Genomic DNA, 19489 nt, shown 5'->3' with positions numbered 1-19489 from the left:
ATACAACCTTTATTTTCATATATTAGTTGACATATTTCAGTATTTCGAAGAAAATTTTCCCGTTAAATGTTTACTTAACACTATTTTTCATGGTAGTAGCAATATCTAACGTTGCGACAGACTTAGAGAGTGATACATTGCTAAAAACGAGAGAAAAATAATACTTGTTTAAGAATATACACATGAAACACCGATGGCTGTTGAAACAGTAACGGATTGCGATGTACTTATATTGGTGACAAATTCTAGAAGTTTACATGCGGACAACTATGGTGGCAGGTTAATGCTATTTTGCGTTTTAGCGCTTTAGCGTTTTCACCTTACATATTCTATATAGAATATGAAAGGCGAAATCGCGAAAACGCGAAATGGACTTCACCGGCCACCATAGACACCTGTTGTTCTCCTCTGCACTTATGTAGAAAGGAACTAAAAGGAATAAAATGAATTGAAACTTAAAATAACCAAATGTAGCTGCATTCACTCATTTCCGTTTACCTCTTTAGAGTGATTTGTAAACAACATATGATTAAATAATAGAAGAAAAGAACCAATTGGATGATGCTGACGAATTAGGGTTTAACTTCCAGTGACAAATATCATTTGTTATATGTACCCTGTGTTGTATTAGAAAGACACTTTCAGTCGGAATTGAGATCGTGCTACTTCGAACAGACACAAAAATTAAGGCTGATTGAAAACGTCAATAAAAAAAATCATGCATATTCCAGAGGCAAATCCATATCACTCTATATTGAAGTGACACACCCTTCAATAAAATGCAAATACAGTCAAAATAAAAATGCTCCTTCTATCATACAGTGGCACCGTATTGTCATTTTTGTTTACTCAGGAACATCTCATTCTTAAATTTTTCAAGGGGAAAATATAAAGGTAGCAAAATTATTGTCGTGGCTAAATAACTCTTAACTGACACAATTTCAATTGTCCAACCCATTAACAGACTTTATTCCCATAATTTGCACTAAAACGTGGTATTATTCACGTTATTTTACAATTATGAAATATTTACTAATGTCAATTTATTTTTTAGAACCACAGTACTATTTTTTGTCCTTTAAATGATATCTAAATTTGTTTGTTTCGCCTTTTATTAAAAAAATTGCTATGCGTATAAGCATAAATACTACATACTTGCGCGACGCCTTTTAGTTTTACTTAAAAATGCGCAGACTAAGAAATGTTTTTACAAGTGCAAAATGTTAGATGAAAGATATCATTTTGTCAGACACTTTTCTTTTTTTGATTTGGTTCTTATAACATGCCAAAAATCTGTATATTTAATAGAGTTTAACATTAAATTAAGCGTTTTACTCTTAACAGACGTATAACCAACCCGATTAACAGACCAACCGCCAATATAGCCGCATACTCAATATAGATTAACCGACCAATCTCTCGGTTAGCCGAGTGTCGGCCGTGAATAACCAACTACATTTTCTATAGTTCTTACCTTATCATTCAGAGCAGAGTTTTCTGATTGAAGTTCAGCATTTTTTGTGGCATTAGTTTCTCCATTAATTCTACTTTCTCAGATTCTCTCCTTTAACACCCTTCCATTTCTATGCTTAAATCTTTATTGCTAATTTTAAGTTTTGCATCCAATGAAGCTATTGTATTTTGTGCTCTGAATAAAAAGAGAAATTTTGTTTAATATCATCTACAAAAGATTTTCTGGTTTCCAAAATAAAGATTATTATTTATTGCCTAAAAAATATTGTCTTGTTTAAAAACAAAACCTGGAAAACCTTTAAATTTTCTCAGTATATAAATTAAGTTTTGTGGAAAATTGTATGACTGGCATTGTACCTTAGAGATACCTTTTAAATATTTTTCCTGGTTATTTTTTATGATGTGATAATAAGTGCAGATCTACATTTAAAATGAGTGCATCAAAAGAAGCACCTGGTAGAAACTTTACTGATCTTTTCCCTACTTTTACACAAAATAACCATATTTTGGTGTCATTTTGGTCTCTTTAGGACAGTTGTCTCATTGGCAATCATACCACATCTTCTTTTTTATATATTATATATACCTTTTTAAATCTGATTCATGTGTTCAGTTTTATCTTGAACTGTTTTATTTTCAATTTTCTGTTTCTGTAACATATGTTTATAAATTTCAGAGGCGGATTTAGGGGGAGGCCCCCCCTTTTTGGGAAAAAGTTTGGTTGATTATATAGGGAATCACTGAAGCGTGACTGGAGCGGGCCCCCTCTTAGGTCAGTCAGTGGGCCCCCACTTATGAAAATTTCTGGATCCGCCACTGAATTTATTCAAAGTTTCTTCATCTGTTTTGTGTTCCTCTTTCAAGCAAATGATTTTATTTTGGTATGTATGAAGTTCTGAAAGTGTCTCACGATGTTTCATTCTTAACTGTTCAAGTTCCTTCATGGCTGTTGTATATGGAAGCAAGTCATTTTGAACCCTGTCATTTCGTACACGAATCTGCCATTTTGTACCAAACATTTACCATTCCCTACCCACGATAATATCCAGTTCATACCCAATGGGCCAAATGCATCTACCATTTCGTACCTCATGGACTTAATACATGTAAGCTATTTTTGTATAGTTTTTCATGATTTTAATGGGTTTTTTTTATAAAAATAAAACATGTTAAATAAAATTGTGCATCTAGACGTAACAATTTTATAAAGATCGATGAATAGTTTGATTAAGCAGCATTTGGAAACTTCAATAGTTACAGTTACAATTTGTTTGTTTGCAGGATTCGCCCCAACCTTGTTGTTCTTGAAACAATCTTTACTTGTATTCTTGTAAGTTTTCTGATGTATAAGTGCCATTGAGGATGAGTTCTAGAGGTTCTTTCTACCAGGCAAAGCAGACTAGTAGCATTTCGTTAATTTGATTGTTGGGACAGACGAGACCAACCACTTGTATACAGATAAACAGAATTACCATATAAGCTTATGTTGTCAACACTATCAGAGAAGAGTTCCCATAGTCGAATGTGGTACAAGAAGGCTTCCAATAATGTACAAGTGACATGTCTGACTCAAATAGTTAGTAAACGGACTTAACAGTGACCTATAGACATAGACCGCTAATTGTTCTTGATATTTGAAACTGCATGCACATATACGTTTTTGAGAGAGATTATTTATCTTGTGTCTGACGAAAACTAAATGCCTGCATGGTTATATCTTGCCATACGTTCGTGTTGGTTTGTTGAGTGTTCTCTCAAAATAGTAATTCAAAAATTGTTTTAGTGAGATGTAGATTTACACCAATACCGAATTTGGTATATATATTTCACAAGTAAATACCACGGAGAAGCTCTGAAGGTATTTTAACTACTTCCATTTTGTTTGGGTGTTAAACATCGATGTTTGCAGCAATATTTAATGAATAAAATGATGATGGTTGAAACAAATATGAGCGTCATGTGGCAAATATTACATGATCTCGGACCATGAGTTGTCAATCTGTATTCCAATACAACTATATTGAGTTGTTAGTAATTTACAGGGTTCTTATGTCGTTTGACTCTGACACACATCTTTTACTTTAAGATGTATGAAAATTCTCTCTCTCTATATATATATGATATGTAACAATAATCAAACTGGTATGAAGATTTTTTTTATACAGTTTACACAATCATTAATAAAGAATCACAGCAACACTACGATATAACAAATGGAAAACTTAATTATTTTTAAGTTATAACCATGCTATGCAGACATCAAGTAAGTGCATGTGAACATCAATTAGGAACACGATGTGTGATTTTGTATAACTAAAAATATCAAAGCGAGCAATAACTTTGTCATGCAAACATTTGTTTCCCAATGTGCCTCTCTTTTTATCTCCCCTCCTTTGCAATAACTATTTCCCTTTTTTGTCGATCATTTATAATAGATAAAAAACAAGAATGTGTCCTCAGTACACGAATGCCCCACTCGCACTATCATTTTCTATGTTCAGTGGACCGTGAAATTGGGGTAAAATCTCTAATTTGGCATAAAAATTAGAAAGATCATATCATAGGGAACATGTGTACCAAGTTTGAAGTCGATTGGACTTCAACTTCATCAAAAACTACCTCGACCAAAAACTTTAACCTGAAGCGGGACAGACGGACGGACGGACGAACGAACGGACGGACGGACGGACGCACAGACCAGAAAACATAATGCCCCTCTACTATCGTAGGTGGGGCATAAAAATGAAGAAACTATACCAATTCAAGAAATCCACTTCAAGGATTATTTTTTTTTTAAGAATGATAAATAACGACATTTGTATTATTATATGTACATGTAATAGATGAATACATAATGAAGGTGTTAATGGGTGTACATTCATGACGAATAATAATAAAAATTCTTGCCAATTTTTTTTCAAAAATGATGGTAACATTAGTAATTTGAGATCTCTGACAAATCACAGTAAAATTTTAATCAATTTAATGCTAACGGTAACTGAAAATGACCGCTTGTCGCCTGACAGTAAAGGATATTATTACCCTCAATAATGCTACATGTAATTGTTTTGTCTTTCTTTGTACCATGCATGCATGAAAAGGGTTTATTTCCACTTGTTCATAATTTTGTCATTTTTTTCAGCGTCAGCGACAAAATGGTTCAATATATTGGTGGTGCTCTGGACGTTCAAACAAATCTAGATGTCCAGCAACAGTTATCCAGTCCGGTTCAAATTTCAGACCAGGTTCTCATCAACACAACCATGACTCAGCTCCTGGAGCAATTATCAAACTGAAGATAGTTTCACAGGTATTTACCTATTAATTTTTATAACATACCTATGTAAATATCGAGAACATAATTTAAAATAACAGTTTACATTTCCATGTTATCAACATTTAGAATTATTTGAAAGATATACAAAAAAGGCGATGTGGTATGATTTCAAAGTAGACAACTATCAACCAGAGTTCAACTGACATAGATAGAAAGAAACTATTTATATAACTTAATATTTGTTCCAGTAAATTTTACTAAATTGATCTTGTTTCATATGAAATCAAACTTAACATATTTTTCCATTCACTGTCTAAGCAAGAAGCCACAACCAATGCCTTCAAGCCAGCAGTACAGATAGTCAATGATGCCATGGTTAGTCATTCCGACCATACAGCCCCAGCAGGTAGCAGACCTAATGTACACAACCTTCAGACGTCCACTAACCGTCTACGTGAGAAAAGCAGACCAAAAGATCCAACAGATTTAAACTTTGAGGTATGATTTAAAGTAAGTGAATGGTTTCTTCCAGTATTATCAGATTATTTACAATAATTATATGATATGTAATTTATTATCCGAAAATATAAATAAAATTGATATAAGATGTGGTATGAGTGCCAATGAGACATAATTGAAGTGTAAAAACACGTACAGCTCAGCAACATGAAGATTAGTGCGTCCTTCAACAATGTGCAATTATTTATCCGAAAATATAATAAAATTGATATAAGAAGATATGGTATGAGTGCCAATGAGACATAATTGAAGTGTAAAAACACAGCTCAGCAACATGAAGATTAGTGCGTCCTTCAACAATGTGCAATTATTTATCCGAAAATATAATAAAATTGATATAAGATGTGGTATGAAAGCCAATGAGACATAATTGAAGTGTAAAAACACAGCTCAGCAACATGAAGATTAGTGCGTCCTTCAACAATGTGCAATTATTTATCCGAAAATATAATAAAATTGATATAAGAAGATGTGGTATAAGTGCCAATGAGACATAATTGAAGTGTAAAAACAACATTGTGCAAAACCCAACCTCACAGCAAATATAAAACATTTTATAGCATTATCCATTGTACTAATTTGTTTATTACAATAAAAATACATTGTACTAATTTGTTCATTACAATAAATATACATTGTAATATAATAGTATTTATTCCCTATTTCAGATCAACTATGACTTTCTACCAGAGAACTTTTTCAAGAAAGATGTTGTTGTTGACAGCAATCGACACCTCATTTTTGCCACTGATAGCCAGTTAGACGTTTTATCCTCAGCCAAAGTGTGGTACATGGATGCAACTTTCAAGATCATCAGTAAACCATTCTACCAGATGTTTTCGATACACCCATTCATTCGTACTGGTGAAGATAACGCACAATTATGTCATAGGAAAGATTTTGAAGTTGAAGCAAAGGAAAAAAAAATATGAAACAAGTATAACATTTTAAAAATAAATTAAATAGTCCTGAGTCTAAATCCGAGACAGGTTTTTTTTTTATCACTTTCCTATTTTCTTGTGTTAAGATGACTAATTGGTAAATTTTAAAAAGCTCAAACAGGTGCAATATTTTAAGCACGTACACACTAAATTAATTACAATGCTTCATAGATAAGACATAGATAAGACATTTACATATGTAGTGCAGAAGATCTCATGTTTTTATCTCATGTTTTATCTCATGTTTTTGTGCTCGTTTGCCATTTTGGCATTATATGATTGTTTTTATTAGTGCTTTCTGTTTATATTGTTTTGTATATGCATACCAACAGTACAATAAAATATTTATTAAGTCTGTTTGTTTTTTTTAATTATTCATGATTGAGTAATTGTTTATTATGCACATGTGGACTATACGTCTTTGAAACAGTCTCACCAAGACACGCAACACATAAAAATGAAATGCCATACATAATAATCTTCCATGAGGTACAAAAAGCATACATAGCAGGCGCGTAGCTACGTTTACGTCAAAACGCCCGGGCGTACACTTGAATTTTGATTTAAAAAAAAAAATGAATCTAAAGAAAATAAAAAGAACTTGTTAGACACACATCAGTTTTATAATTCTTTCTTCATTTGCTTGTAATTGGGGATCAAATAGATGAAATTTACTTTTCAGCCAAATGGTATCATGTATATTATCTATTTGTTCATTTTCTGTCAAGTCTGAATCTATACTGTGAGTTCTATACTCACTTCTCATTTGTTTAAAGAAATTCATTATCTGCTGAGATTCGTTTTGTGGTTTACAGTTTTGTGGCCCCGGACGGTGACATATTATTTATGACTCAAAATCGAGACATGGCGATCCTAGATTTCGTTGGCGGCGTCAATATTTAGGTTCAGTATGTTGTTCAACTAGTTTTTTTTAAATAACAATAACTTTGCCAAACCTTTGTGAAATTTTACGATAGTTGAACAGAAACTGCTTATGGCCAAAAGAGTAAAGTGACTGAGAGCATAGTATTGAAATTATATGGAGTTAATTTTCCAGTGTTTTACAGACAAAAATTAACAGGTACTATTAGATAATAGTCTGCATGGGGCTTACATTTTTTACACAATTTCTTTGTCAACATTTCATCGAATTAAATGAAACTTTAGCAGAATCCAAGCATTTTTTACATTTTTTGTCTGAAGCAAAGTTTTGAAAGTAAAATATAGAATGCAAATAGGGAATTTGTTAAAGAGACAACAACCAGACCAAAGAGTAGACAACAGCCAAAGGCCACCAATGGCAATGGGTCTTCAATGTAGCGAGAAACTCTCACACCTGGAGGCGTGCTTCAGCTGGCCCCTAAACATGCTAAACAAAAATGTACTAGTTCAGTGATAATGGACGTTCAATGTTTATTCATTTTTCAGTATTATACTGAGAGACTGCATGGCTTTTAAAAAAATAATAAATGCATATTAACCTTCATAGTTTGTCATGAAACTTGGGCCGAAACTAATATTCGAGATCAAGAAAAATATTTAAAGAAAATGTTTTTTGTATAAATCCTGTAATGGAATGATAAATGGATACTCTTCGTGCAGAGAAAATCTCAGACGAGGAGTTTTTGTTGGTTCAGTGCCCCTACGGCTCTCTTTAAACATATTTCAAAGTTACTGGTTTTGACATTTTCTCTAAATCCAATGACCATTATATTTCAAATTAACAAAATGAATAATTTAACATAACAAATACACCATTTAGATTCTAAAGCATGTTGCAACTGGTGATTTTTTAATGACAGGAATGGTATCCATTCTTGATTAATCGTTATCCTCCGGGGGCTTCGCTCCTTAGCTCTAACCTACTACCAGCAAGTGTTTGACATGGACCCGTTTGGGGTCCTCAGACCCCTCGCCAAGGTTCAGGCGTACATATAAAAATGACCTAGCTACGCCACTGCATAGTTATCTTCCATGCGGTACAAAATGGTATTACATATAAATATTCGATGAGGTACGAAATGGCATACATATTAATCTTCCATGAGATTCTTCCATGAGGTACGAATTGTTATTACATGTTAATATTTGAAATGGTCAAGGTATGAAATGGTCAGGGTATGAAATGGTTTTTGCAAAGTACGAAATATGGGGTACGAAATGACTATAATTCTTGTATATATCTGTAAACAAATAAAAATAAATATATTGGTTATTTAGAAGTTTTATTAAATTTCTACAAGCTGCATCAAATTTTAATGAATTGGTACAGCACGGCTGATACCAATAAATAATTTTTTCAACAGTCTAAATGTTTGGTTAATTGGTTATATTCTGAATGGCATATGCAATGGTAACCTTTAAAATTTATGTGCTCTTTTGTGTTGTTTTTTTTATGTTTCATAATACATGTCAATTCCAATGCACTGACTCCTGAGCTGATGATACTCTCGGAGACTAGGAGTCCACAAGCAGTGGCAGTATCTCTTCAGGGCTAAAAAATGAAAATCATATTTTATAAATTTGGTGTAGTAGAGGGGCTTCTGAGATTCACCTTTGTCAGGAATACTCAATGTAAATTAAGACAGACAATAAACATTTATCTACCTCTTCTTTGTCTTTATTTTCTGTCTTCTGAAGTAAAAGTTCAGTCTGTTTTTCTTCACTTGTTGATTCGGACTGTTGGATTTTATCTCCTCAGATTCCTATAATAAAACACACAGTTATTTTGCAATTACAATAATGAATTTCAGCAACCTTATTTAAACTTTTTCTGAACACTTTAATATGTGAGTATTTACATTATCAAGGGCAAAATACATTACAGCTATTTTTATACACCCACAAAACAATTTTTGGAATCATATAATGGTATGATGTCGTAGTCCTCTGCGTTCTTTGAAGACACATTGGTTTCCGGACAATAACTTTAGTTTACGTGAATGGATATTTGAAATTTTATAACAATGTATAAGAAGCCTCAATACCACGAAAAGAAGGTTGGGATTGATTTTCAGGATGATGGTTCCAACTGTTTATAACTGGAATAAGGGCCCCAAAAGAGGTCCTAAACAAGCATTTTTCTACTTTCAGGGTAATAACTTGTGTATAAGGTTGCATTTCTGTAAATATTGACAATGCAATTTCCCATAGGAACTCCTTTTACGGCTAAAACTGTACCACTTTTACTATGAAGTTTTGAAAAAAATCTTATCCTAGAATTGAAAGTTCATATGCACCACATTTTTTTTCAAAGGTCAAAATATAGGGCTGTGCGGCATATTTTCAACGTTTATATGCCCTGAACTTCTCAGAGTTTAAACTTATACTAATTTTCTTAACTACCCCTACCTCGAATGAAAGGTTACCACAGATTTCAATGTAAACAATATGCACGTGTTTATTTACTGGTAACATTCCCAAGTTCTGTCTCTGCGATATGGAACACAGAGAGCATAACTGGGAACCAGTATGTAAACAAAATCAATTTTCTATGAATATTCAATTACTCCCCAAAAGAGGCGTGTTTTGAGAAACAGCTGTATTTACAAAGTGCAACCTATACAGACATTTATTCAAATAGAAAACTCTCTAAAATCAGTTTTTCTCACATTAATACTCATTTATCAGAATTAAAGTCTTAAAGAAATCAGTGTATACTCTAAATTTTTCTTTACTATACATTTTATACCCCCTCCCCTGTTTCAATTTTTAAAAGAATTTGAAATCAAAACTTTAATTATTGCCAGCTTACCCTATTTGCATATTTTCTGATAAAAAATGCCTAGAACCTGTTAAAAACTGTTTTGATAACATATTGAAAGCATATCAGAATATCATAAATGTAATGTTTAGCAGTCAATCATTACAACATTCAAGATTATATAAAGTATCCAATCCAGCCTCTGTCTCCAGTCCACATCTTACTGTATGCCTATTTGTCAATTGAAGGACACATTTTCTGCCTCAAATGGTCAATTTAGAATTCTTGTCACAACAGTATCATCTGTAACCATATATCTGACACAATTTAGCTACTATATATACTAGAAGTGTTCAAACAAAGCCATATTTGCAATAGTTGTATGTATGCAGATACCAGTCTGAGATATAAATCAGACCTGCCAACTTTTGAAAATCTCCATGGGGGATTTAGCGCGCGTCTAGATTTTTAAGGGTTACAATTTTAGCGACTTTTCTGTGTGCATTGTTTTTTACTCCTAAAATAGTCTAAGTTCTCTTCTTTTTTCTTTAGGTATATTACTGATGAGCTTGTAGGCTTTGATTTCTTTTATTTGCATTATTCTTGTGCTATTAATTTATAAAATTGACAAAATAACTGAAGAATAGAGAAAAATGGTATTAAAAATAAAGGATTCAAAGTAGAGACCCCCCTTTTCCCCTCCAAAGACCTTTTTATCTATGAATCTTGACTCAAAAGACCTAAAACTACATGTCCTAAAGTTAGAAGGATGAAGACAGATTTTGAATTAGTCTTGCTTATGGTCTTATCAGTGTCAATGAGAAAATGGATAAAATTTGAGTTATCTTTCTTTGTATTCAGAGGTGCTCTTACTGGCGGAGGCTTATACAGTAACACAGTAGAAGTGAATACAAAATGGCGTCCATTTTAAATCAACAGACACACGATGTGTGGTTTCAAAAATTAAACAGATTTCAAGATAGAAGATGTTTTCTTGAGAGTTCATTACAGTTCTCATCTTTCAATTAATTATGATTTTGTTGTGGAACTACGGCAAATGTTGCAAATTGTGCTTGTATGATAAATTGATTAAAAATGAAAGGCTGTTTGACCAAATTTGTGTATACAAATTAATTTTGAGGACTGTTACGACCCATTAGGTAATCTGATTACATACAACCAATAATTATGACACCTGTTGTGACTGTTGATTAGCGTAGGGTCGTTAACTTGTCATAATATGTCCCCAGGTAAAATTATAGATTTTTAAAAATTGATCAGAAAAACTTCAAAATCGGTAAACAATAATTTTTTCAGGTATATTTGGTGAAAATCGGGATTTTGACTAGTTTTACGATCCCGATATCGGGATTCGGGTTGAGGGATAAAAATCGGGATGATACCGCGAAAATCGGGATAGTTGGCAGGTCTGATAAATTCACTTAAAATGTTGTAGAGATGACTGCTAACATCTGATTTTTGCATAACTTCCAAGAATAGTTATTGTTTTCTATATCAAGAACTTTAAAATCATAAAATCATAGCATTTACAAGTTAAATTATTTGTTTTATGACACAGGGGGTAGGCAATTTTCTATGTTTTTTGCCCCTGGGGCCTCAAATTTCCTAAATCATTCTGCTGTTTCTAGCAATTTGGAATATTTAGTACATATTCAGGATAGAACACACTATTGTAAGTTTTCTTGAGATATTTTTGTTTTTCTAGCTTGTATTTATTATGCCGTGGTGACAAAAAAGCAGATTTAGGTGTTGCGGCTTACTTTTGGGTTATCGAAAGGACACAAATACCCCATAAATAATATTCAGGAAGGATCTATGAGTTTCAATGACTGCGAAGAGTAAATATAAGCACTTCTTAACAATTTAACTTACAAATATGCAAATATTATGATTTAATTTTGTATCCAGGACTTTGAGTAAACTTTGCATACTGTAAACTGTGAATGTATGCTGAGTCATCATATTTAAGGCCCAGGATTCTATCAATCTTCATTAAATATTTATAAAACTTCTTATTTGAGTTAATTTCTTTAAAATCTGTGAAATAAAGCAAATTTGGTTAAATTCTGAATGTTCCCCTTTTTCACCCTATATAGGTTGCATTTCTGTAAATATTGACAATGCAATTTCCCATAGGAACTCCTTTTACGGCTAAAACTGTACCACTTTTACTATGAAGTTTTGAAAAAAATCTTATCCTAGAATTGAAAGTTCATATGCACCACATTTTTTTTCAAAGGTCAAAATATAGGGCTGTGCGGCATATTTTCAACGTTTATATGCCCTGAACTTCTCAGAGTTTAAACTTATACTAATTTTCTTAACTACCCCTACCTCGAATGAAAGGTTACCACAGATTTCAATGTAAACAATATGCACGTGTTTATTTACTGGTAACATTCCCAAGTTCTGTCTCTGCGATATGGAACACAGAGAGCATAACTGGGAACCAGTATGTAAACAAAATCAATTTTCTATGAATATTCAATTACTCCCCAAAAGAGGCGTGTTTTGAGAAACAGCTGTATTTACAAAGTGCAACCTATAAGTATTTCAATTGCTCTGAAATTATTCCACAATGTTTAATACCACAAGTAGAAGGTTTGGTTTCAATTTGGGGGTTATGGCGCCAACAGTTTTGGAATTAAGGGACAAAAACACATTTTTGTAGTTTCTGGACAATAGCTTGTATGTAAGAGTACAAAATGTATGGATCTATCTGACACTGTACCACAAGGTTTCATATCACAAAAGGAAGGCTTGGATTGAGTTTGGGGGTTGATACCCCATTCATGCAGGAATTGGATCCAAAAAAAAGGGCCAAAATTGAGCACATATTTAGTTTCCAGATAATAACTTGTGTTTAAGGGTATGGATCTCTCTGAAATTGTACAAGGTTCCATACTACAAGGGAAAGGCAAAGATCAAGTGTGGGGGTAATTGTTCCAATGGGGATTTCAAAAAGTTTTGGGAGGTTCCAATTTTTATAAGGGGTTCAATTTTTTTTCAATTTTTTTTTAAAGTTTTAAGAAGAAATCTTTAATTGCACAGTATTGAGCAATAGATTTGTAAGATCTTGATATTTGTTTTGTGTCAGAAACCTATTTTATGACAAAGGAGTAGGGACTATAATGGCCTATAATAGCCCAAGTTTATAAGATAAAAAAAATTCTTACAGAGCAGTTTTTTCTCCATAAATTATTTGAATATGATTCAATGATTAATAAAAACTGTTTTTATCTTAAAAAAAAAAAAAAAAAAAAAAAAAAAGTTCAATGACGTCACAATGGTAGTGGCAAATGACGTCATACCTGGGGAAATAAGCAAAAATACAGAAATTTTTATGTTTTTTCTAAATTTTGACGACCTTACTATACTTGCACCTATTAAAAATTTTAACATTTTGACAAGTTCATACATATCAAACTAAAAAGATAAAAAATCTTTTTGGTGCAAAGTTGTGCGATAGTTTATTTTATATTTTTCATAGCCAAGCAGAGCAATAAAAAGCTGAAATTTGCCTTCCAAATTGGACCTATTCATCTGACAAAGTTTAGTTTATACATTCTTATGCCTATAGAAACTTTATTTTTTTGTTTATGAATGTAACGTGTATTCCTAATATTATTTCTGTTAGTATATGTCTAGTTACACTTCTTAAAAAAATCCGAAAGCAATGAACTACATGTGTAAGGGAGTCAATAACAACTTTGAGGATATTTTGTTTTAAATTATGAAATTTTAGATAGACATGCAATATAACAAAATCTGTACATTATTTATGTTTCTGCTAATTATCAATTCAAAATCTGGTGTTTGAATGTGGCAATCTTCTCTCCCTGGTATTCTCTCTCTGGTATTAGGGTCAGATCCATGATTTTATGTTAGGAAAAAGGGGGGGGATGGGGGGGACAAAGTATACAGAATTTAAAAGATTGTTTTGCTTAAATTACATAATAAGTGAGAAACATGAAAGGAGTAGGTTCGGTAAGGGCCAATTTTGGCCTCAAATTTCAGGTTCATCTAACGAAAGATTTTGAACATTTTTAAACACTTAAGTGTCTATTTCAATTGATTCAATTAGTTTATGTGAAAGATTTTAACTGATTTAGGCATTAAAAACGCTCCCTTTCAAGCATTAATATGAAAAATCTATCAAATATGCCAAAAATCGTCACTTTTCATATGGTTTTTGTCAAAATTATAAAGTAGCCGAATCCGTGTTCATCCTCAACCTTTATATATGTTATGTAATATCATCAAATACAACTTACATTTCAATATAATGAATGAACACAAATGCGGCCACTTTCATTAAAGACGGAAACTGTCTAAAATTTAACTAAAACGCTAAAATTGTGAAGATTTCAGTAATTTAGCATGACTTAATGATGGTAGTACCCGATATATGTGCATTGTATTGTCAAAAACAGCCCATATTTATGTAGCATAAGCATTCTACTTTCCAGTAAATAGCTAAAAGATTACATTTTCACAATTTTGTAAAACTGCTATATTTTGGGGATAAAAAGGGGTCTTACTGAACCTACTCCTTTATTTTAAAAATGAAAATACCTATATTCCAATTGGATGTGTCTTTGTTGGTAATGAACATAGAGAACAAGTTTTATCAAATTTGGTGGTAAGAGAACGGAAATGGCAAAAGGTAGACAAGATAAAAAACCATAAAAAATTTGGCCCAACTGTTCAGGGTTCAACCTCTGCAGTTGTATCAGGCTGCGCTCAGCAAACATTTCATAATATGCAAGTATGTGTAGAAATTTTAAGATACAAACAATAAATCAAGGTAGTTTTATTTGTATGAAAATCATACCATTATAGGAAAAAATTACTTTCCCATTGATTCAAGGTATTCCTGATATTCTGTGATTGCAATTTTGGTAGAATGGACATCAACGATAAATTAGCCATTACATGAAATGCTGTATACAAATTATGCTATCAAAATTTTAAGTGTGTGTATTTGTATTTGCTATACCTATAGCAAGTAGGGGGTGTAGGATGTTCTCGCTGTGTTGAAGACTCATTGGTGGCAGTGGGCTGTTTTCTGCCTTTTGAGGGGGTTGTTGTCTCTTTTACACATTCCTCATTTCCATTACTATTCTGTCACAGTTTTCTCAATAATAAAGACATCCTAAAAATTTCTTGTTTACATTGTTCTTTCAGGCCAATATCAGAATAGGTATTAAAACCATACCTGGTAAGTTTTGATAATGTCCCGACAATTCCTCCCGATTTGTTCTGTTTCTTCCTTCGCTTCTTTCAATCACAGATTTATTTTCTCTAAATTTGCTTTTGTTTCCTTAAAGAAAAAAATCAAATATCAATAACATTTGTTCATTTCACTAACATATATATTTCAATAGGTAATGAATGGGTTATAATATCTATTGTGCAAATATTAACATTTGAGGAGAGACCCACTTACATGTATGTATATCATCTTACAAATATATTGATTAGCCGTATTTCCTACACTCTTTCATGTCATTCTAAAATGAAAATAAACAAAGTTATCTACCTTGAATTAAAAAAAATTTTAATCTCTTTGTTTATACTGATGAACTTCATTGTTTGTCTTATTTTCTTTTTTTTTTATTAAAATTGAATTTTGATGCTAGTTTTATACTATCCACAACATCAATAGAATTGTGAAATATTATCATTGGAGAAAAAGAATTATATTAACTCTTTAGAAAATTGCTTTAATTCCAAATTACCATTGAACCACTGAAAAGTAGGGTAACTTAATCCACACATATGTTTTTATTTGGCTTTATCTGCATTTTGCACGCTGACGTCATAGAGCACAGATTTAAAAAAAAAAAGAAAATAGACATAAACAATGCAGTTCATCTGTATAAGCAAAGAGGTTAAAAAAAAATTCAATTCAAGGTAGATAACTTTGTTTATTTTCATTTTAGAATGACATGAAAGAGTGTAGGAAATACGTTTTTATTGGCGTAGGAAGCCGTATTGCCCGAAGAAAACCACTGACCCTCCATTGAAATGGAGTGCACTTGTAATCACTGGATTCGAAATAACAAGCTCAGTGTTGACTGGCTAGTGATTACAGTAATAACTACTTAGACTAACTCAGCCACCTAGGCGCATGTAGGATTTCTTAAAGAATCATAAAGCTGTAAGGAAAATATAAATATCATTGCAACATTTTCAAATCAAAATTTAATTCATCTTTCAAACTTCTTTTTTTTTGGTCCTTAGCTTACTTAGTGTGTGATTCCATTGTTGAAGGCTGCAGTCACCTATGGACCTTGTTCTGAATATATTTTAGTGTTCTGCGTTAACGGGATTAATGTCTCATGAATTATAACATTATTGCATGTTTCTTTATCTATACCAAAAACAAACCTTATAATCAAGCTTTAAATACTGTTTACAGTTGGATAATTGTTGGAATATACCATCTTCCCATTCTTTGCCCAATACATTTACAATTTTCTTCAGGTCATCAATATCTTTGGCTCCATCAGCTGCATAGTTATCTAGACCTTTCATACTTTTTCTGATATTAGGTTCAGTGGGCTGTAATATTCTCATATATGATCTGTCACTTGCCACATCACCAATTCCTGATTCCCTACAAAAAGTCTGGTACTGTTCTACAACACGAGAGCAAACACTATTCAAAATTATTTGAGGTACTTTATAAAGTTCTCCATTTGATAGTTTTAATTTTGTTTCCAGAAATGGTGAATCAGTCATTACGCTTGGAGACAAAACAAAATCAATAAAGCATTTAGTTTGATGTTCAGACAACCCTTTGCGGGTATATGGTGAAATTTATACAGGCTGTCCTTGTCCTTTTTCTGGCTGCTGTATATCTATCTTTTGTTAAATCTGGAATATAAGTACTCATTTCTTTAAAAGTAAAGTTATTTGCAAATACTGACAAAATCTGTCTCTGTGTTCCCCAATCAGATGATAAATCATAAGCTGTAGATTTTCAAGCGTTTTGTCAGATGATGTTGAAGGAGATAAATTCATGACTGAATGTAGAAGATGACTTCCTTGTCCTGGTGCAAGAACATTAACCACCTGTACAAATATCTGTTCGATCTTCATTGTATAGTCATATTGGGTGTGTTCGGATGATTGATTCCAGTTGATTTTAAGTTGTTTCTTCACAGGGCTAAGACCACAGGATTGCAAAAAATTATCAAGTGCTTTACGCTTCACTGAAATATCATAATGAGGGATATCTGAATTGTCTATATGTTCACTGGTGTCAGTGTACTGGCTATTCGGTAACCACAAACTACCCTGAGAATCAGCATTTAACATCTGAAAAGATAAGAAATATTATGATAATCTAGATAAAATTGAGATTCAAACCATCTCTTGAGTCTTGAGGCTGCGTAGATAAAATCATGAAGCTGAGTCAGTTTATATTTGATAACCAAAAGTAAGAGTTATATAAGTGCCTCAACATGGTCAAATTTATCAGAAAGTAATCTTTATTTGCAATGCATGGACACACCATTCATGCTCGATACAGCTCAGAATTTGAAGTGTGATTAAATATTTGACACAGCATAGGTTTCTGACAGAGAATGAAATTGGTCCAAGAACTTAAAAAATTTAATTTGGACATCTAAAAGTTGAGAATGGAAATGTGGAATGTGTCAAAGAGACTACAACCCTGAAGGTCAGCAAGAAACTCCTGCACCCAGAGGTGTCCTTCAACTGGCCCCTAAACAAATATATATACTAGTTCAGTGATAATGGACGTCATACTTAACTATAAATTATACACAAGAAACTTAAATTAAAAATCATACAAGACTAACAAAGTCCAGGGGCTCCTAATAATGTGACGGGTTAATTAAACATTTTTTGGAGATCTCAACCCTCCCCTATACCTCTAGTCAATGTAGAAAAGTAACGCATAACAATTTACCTATTTAGGTCCAATATCCAAAATCTTAATTTGTGGTTAGATACAGCATATCAAAGAACCTTAAGAATTCAATTTTTGATGAAATCAAACAAAGTTTAATTTTTTACCCTTTTGACCTCAATATGGACCAATTTGCTGATATGGCCAAAAAATCAAATATCTAAATACACGGTTAAATTCAGCATATCAAAAACCCCAATATATTTAATTTTTGTTGAAATCAACAAAGTTTAATTTTGGACCCCGATTTGGATCAACTTGAAAACTGGGCCCATAATCAAAAGAAATCTAACACCAGGTTTAGATTTAGCATATAAAAGAACCCAAAGATTTCAATTTTCGTTAAAATCAAATTCAGTTTATTTAAGACCCTTTGGACCTTAATGTAGACCAATTTGAAATTGGGATAAAAAAAAATAATCTAAATACAGTTAGATTAGGCATACATATATCAAAGAACGATCCATACACTTACACACAAGTTTATAATTGTCTGCAAAATCGTATTAAAGAACCTTAGTGAGCACGCTCACATACCCCATGTCCCCACATTGTCATTGGAGAAATGAAATATGTGTAAGAAAAAAAACAAGAATGTGTCCCTAGTACACAGATGCCCCATCCACACTATCATTTTATAATAAGAATAAGAATTTTATTAGTATAAAATCCAAATAATAGGATTGTTACTAAAATATACAACAAAAACAAACAAACAGACAGTGGCATATTAAATACAAAACGATAGTCATTAAACACTACAAACATGTAGCATTGAAAGAAAAACAAAAACATAGATTATTAGTATTAATTATAATACTATTTTTGACAGCATGCCTCCTCTTTAAAATTATCAATTAAAATATTATGCTTATGTTACAAAAAATATGTTATAATATATATAACATTATAAGTTGAGCCATCAATTACACAGTTCATATATTGACATTATAATTGTTTCTTTCATTATACATTTCACTTATGTAGTTAATTAACCCTTTCGCGGCGAGTGTATCCTTGAGGATACACAATGCGCAGGGCGGATGTATCCTTGAGGATACACGATGCGCAGGGCGAGTGTATCCTTCAGGATACATAAATATTGACCCAAGAAAAGCCGCAATTTTACGCTATTTGCCGTTCTTAACAGTTGAAATCAATGTTTCAATTAAAATCTGCGATATCTGAGGGTATTATTTCAGTTCTTCAACATCATTAAAAACATCGTGAAAGGTAAATAAATCAAATCGGAAAATTTTATTTTCTAAAATTAGAACCGGAAACACGTTTTGAGGTCATGTGGGGTTTCAAAATGGCTCCTCTCGATAACGAGGAGTGGAAGTACAGCTGTTTTCTGTGTTTTGATGAAGCCCTTTATTATTCTTAGGTAGTTTTAACTATACAATAAAAATAAATGGTTCAATATATCTTAAATAAATATGATAGCGATCTTTTTTATTCCCCCCACAAATCGGAACTAGACAAGTATTAAAGTTTTTTTCGCGTTCATGGCTTTGCTACAAAAACAATTCTCGATTTCGAGGGAACAAGAGATATGGCTTTGAAAAGCTGGTACTCGGGTGACACATACACTTTGATTGAAATAAGCGGAT

At 32.3% G+C, this 19489-nt stretch overlaps 2 protein-coding genes across 19 annotated transcripts in view; one reads left to right on the top strand and one right to left on the bottom strand.

The window, feature by feature from the left end:
• Positions 1 to 19489, bottom strand: part of LOC139520015 (uncharacterized) — a 197624-nt gene that overhangs the window by 48269 nt on the left and 129866 nt on the right. For 10 of the 18 annotated variants that reach the window (XM_071312389.1, XM_071312390.1, XM_071312394.1 and 7 more), the window contains exons 4-8: positions 16328 to 17260; positions 15153 to 15257; positions 8818 to 8915; positions 2060 to 2123; positions 1475 to 1648 (exon numbers count right to left, since the gene is read on the bottom strand). The exons of 1 other annotated variant lie outside the window; for it this stretch is intronic. Coding sequence is in view for 9 of the 17 variants with exons in the window: in XM_071312388.1 (XP_071168489.1) it covers positions 16832 to 17260 (429 nt within the window). In the remaining 8 variants the exon portion in view is untranslated. Of the gene's footprint in view, positions 1 to 1474; positions 1649 to 2059; positions 2124 to 7630; positions 8394 to 8817; positions 8916 to 15152; positions 15258 to 16326; positions 17261 to 19489 lie in introns of those variants that run through there. 7 more of the 18 variants (XM_071312399.1, XM_071312385.1, XM_071312391.1 and 4 more) reach the window with 6 other exon arrangements.
• Positions 5062 to 6201, top strand: LOC139520017 (uncharacterized). The gene is made up of 2 exons (XM_071312402.1): positions 5062 to 5248; positions 5938 to 6201. The coding sequence occupies exons 1-2, from the start codon at positions 5123 to 5125 to the stop codon at positions 6199 to 6201; spliced, it is 390 nt and encodes a 129-aa protein (XP_071168503.1). The 5' UTR covers positions 5062 to 5122.

This window comes from Mytilus edulis, chromosome 4 (assembly GCF_963676685.1).
Source record: "Mytilus edulis chromosome 4, xbMytEdul2.2, whole genome shotgun sequence".
Taxonomy (NCBI): Eukaryota; Metazoa; Mollusca; class Bivalvia; order Mytilida; family Mytilidae; genus Mytilus; species Mytilus edulis.
Note: the sequence above shows the minus strand (reverse complement) of the source record. Positions and strands in the feature narration are given on the sequence as shown.

What these genes read in the sequence shown, in the direction of transcription:
- LOC139520017 (XM_071312402.1), top strand. Translation starts at nt 5,123, where the DNA reads ATGGTTAGTCATTCCGACCATACAGCCCCAGCAGGTAGCAGACCTAAT. An exon ending in CAACAGATTTAAACTTTGAG is followed by an intron (nt 5,249 to 5,937) that starts GTATGATTTAAA and finishes TCCCTATTTCAG; the next exon opens with ATCAACTATGACTTTCTACC.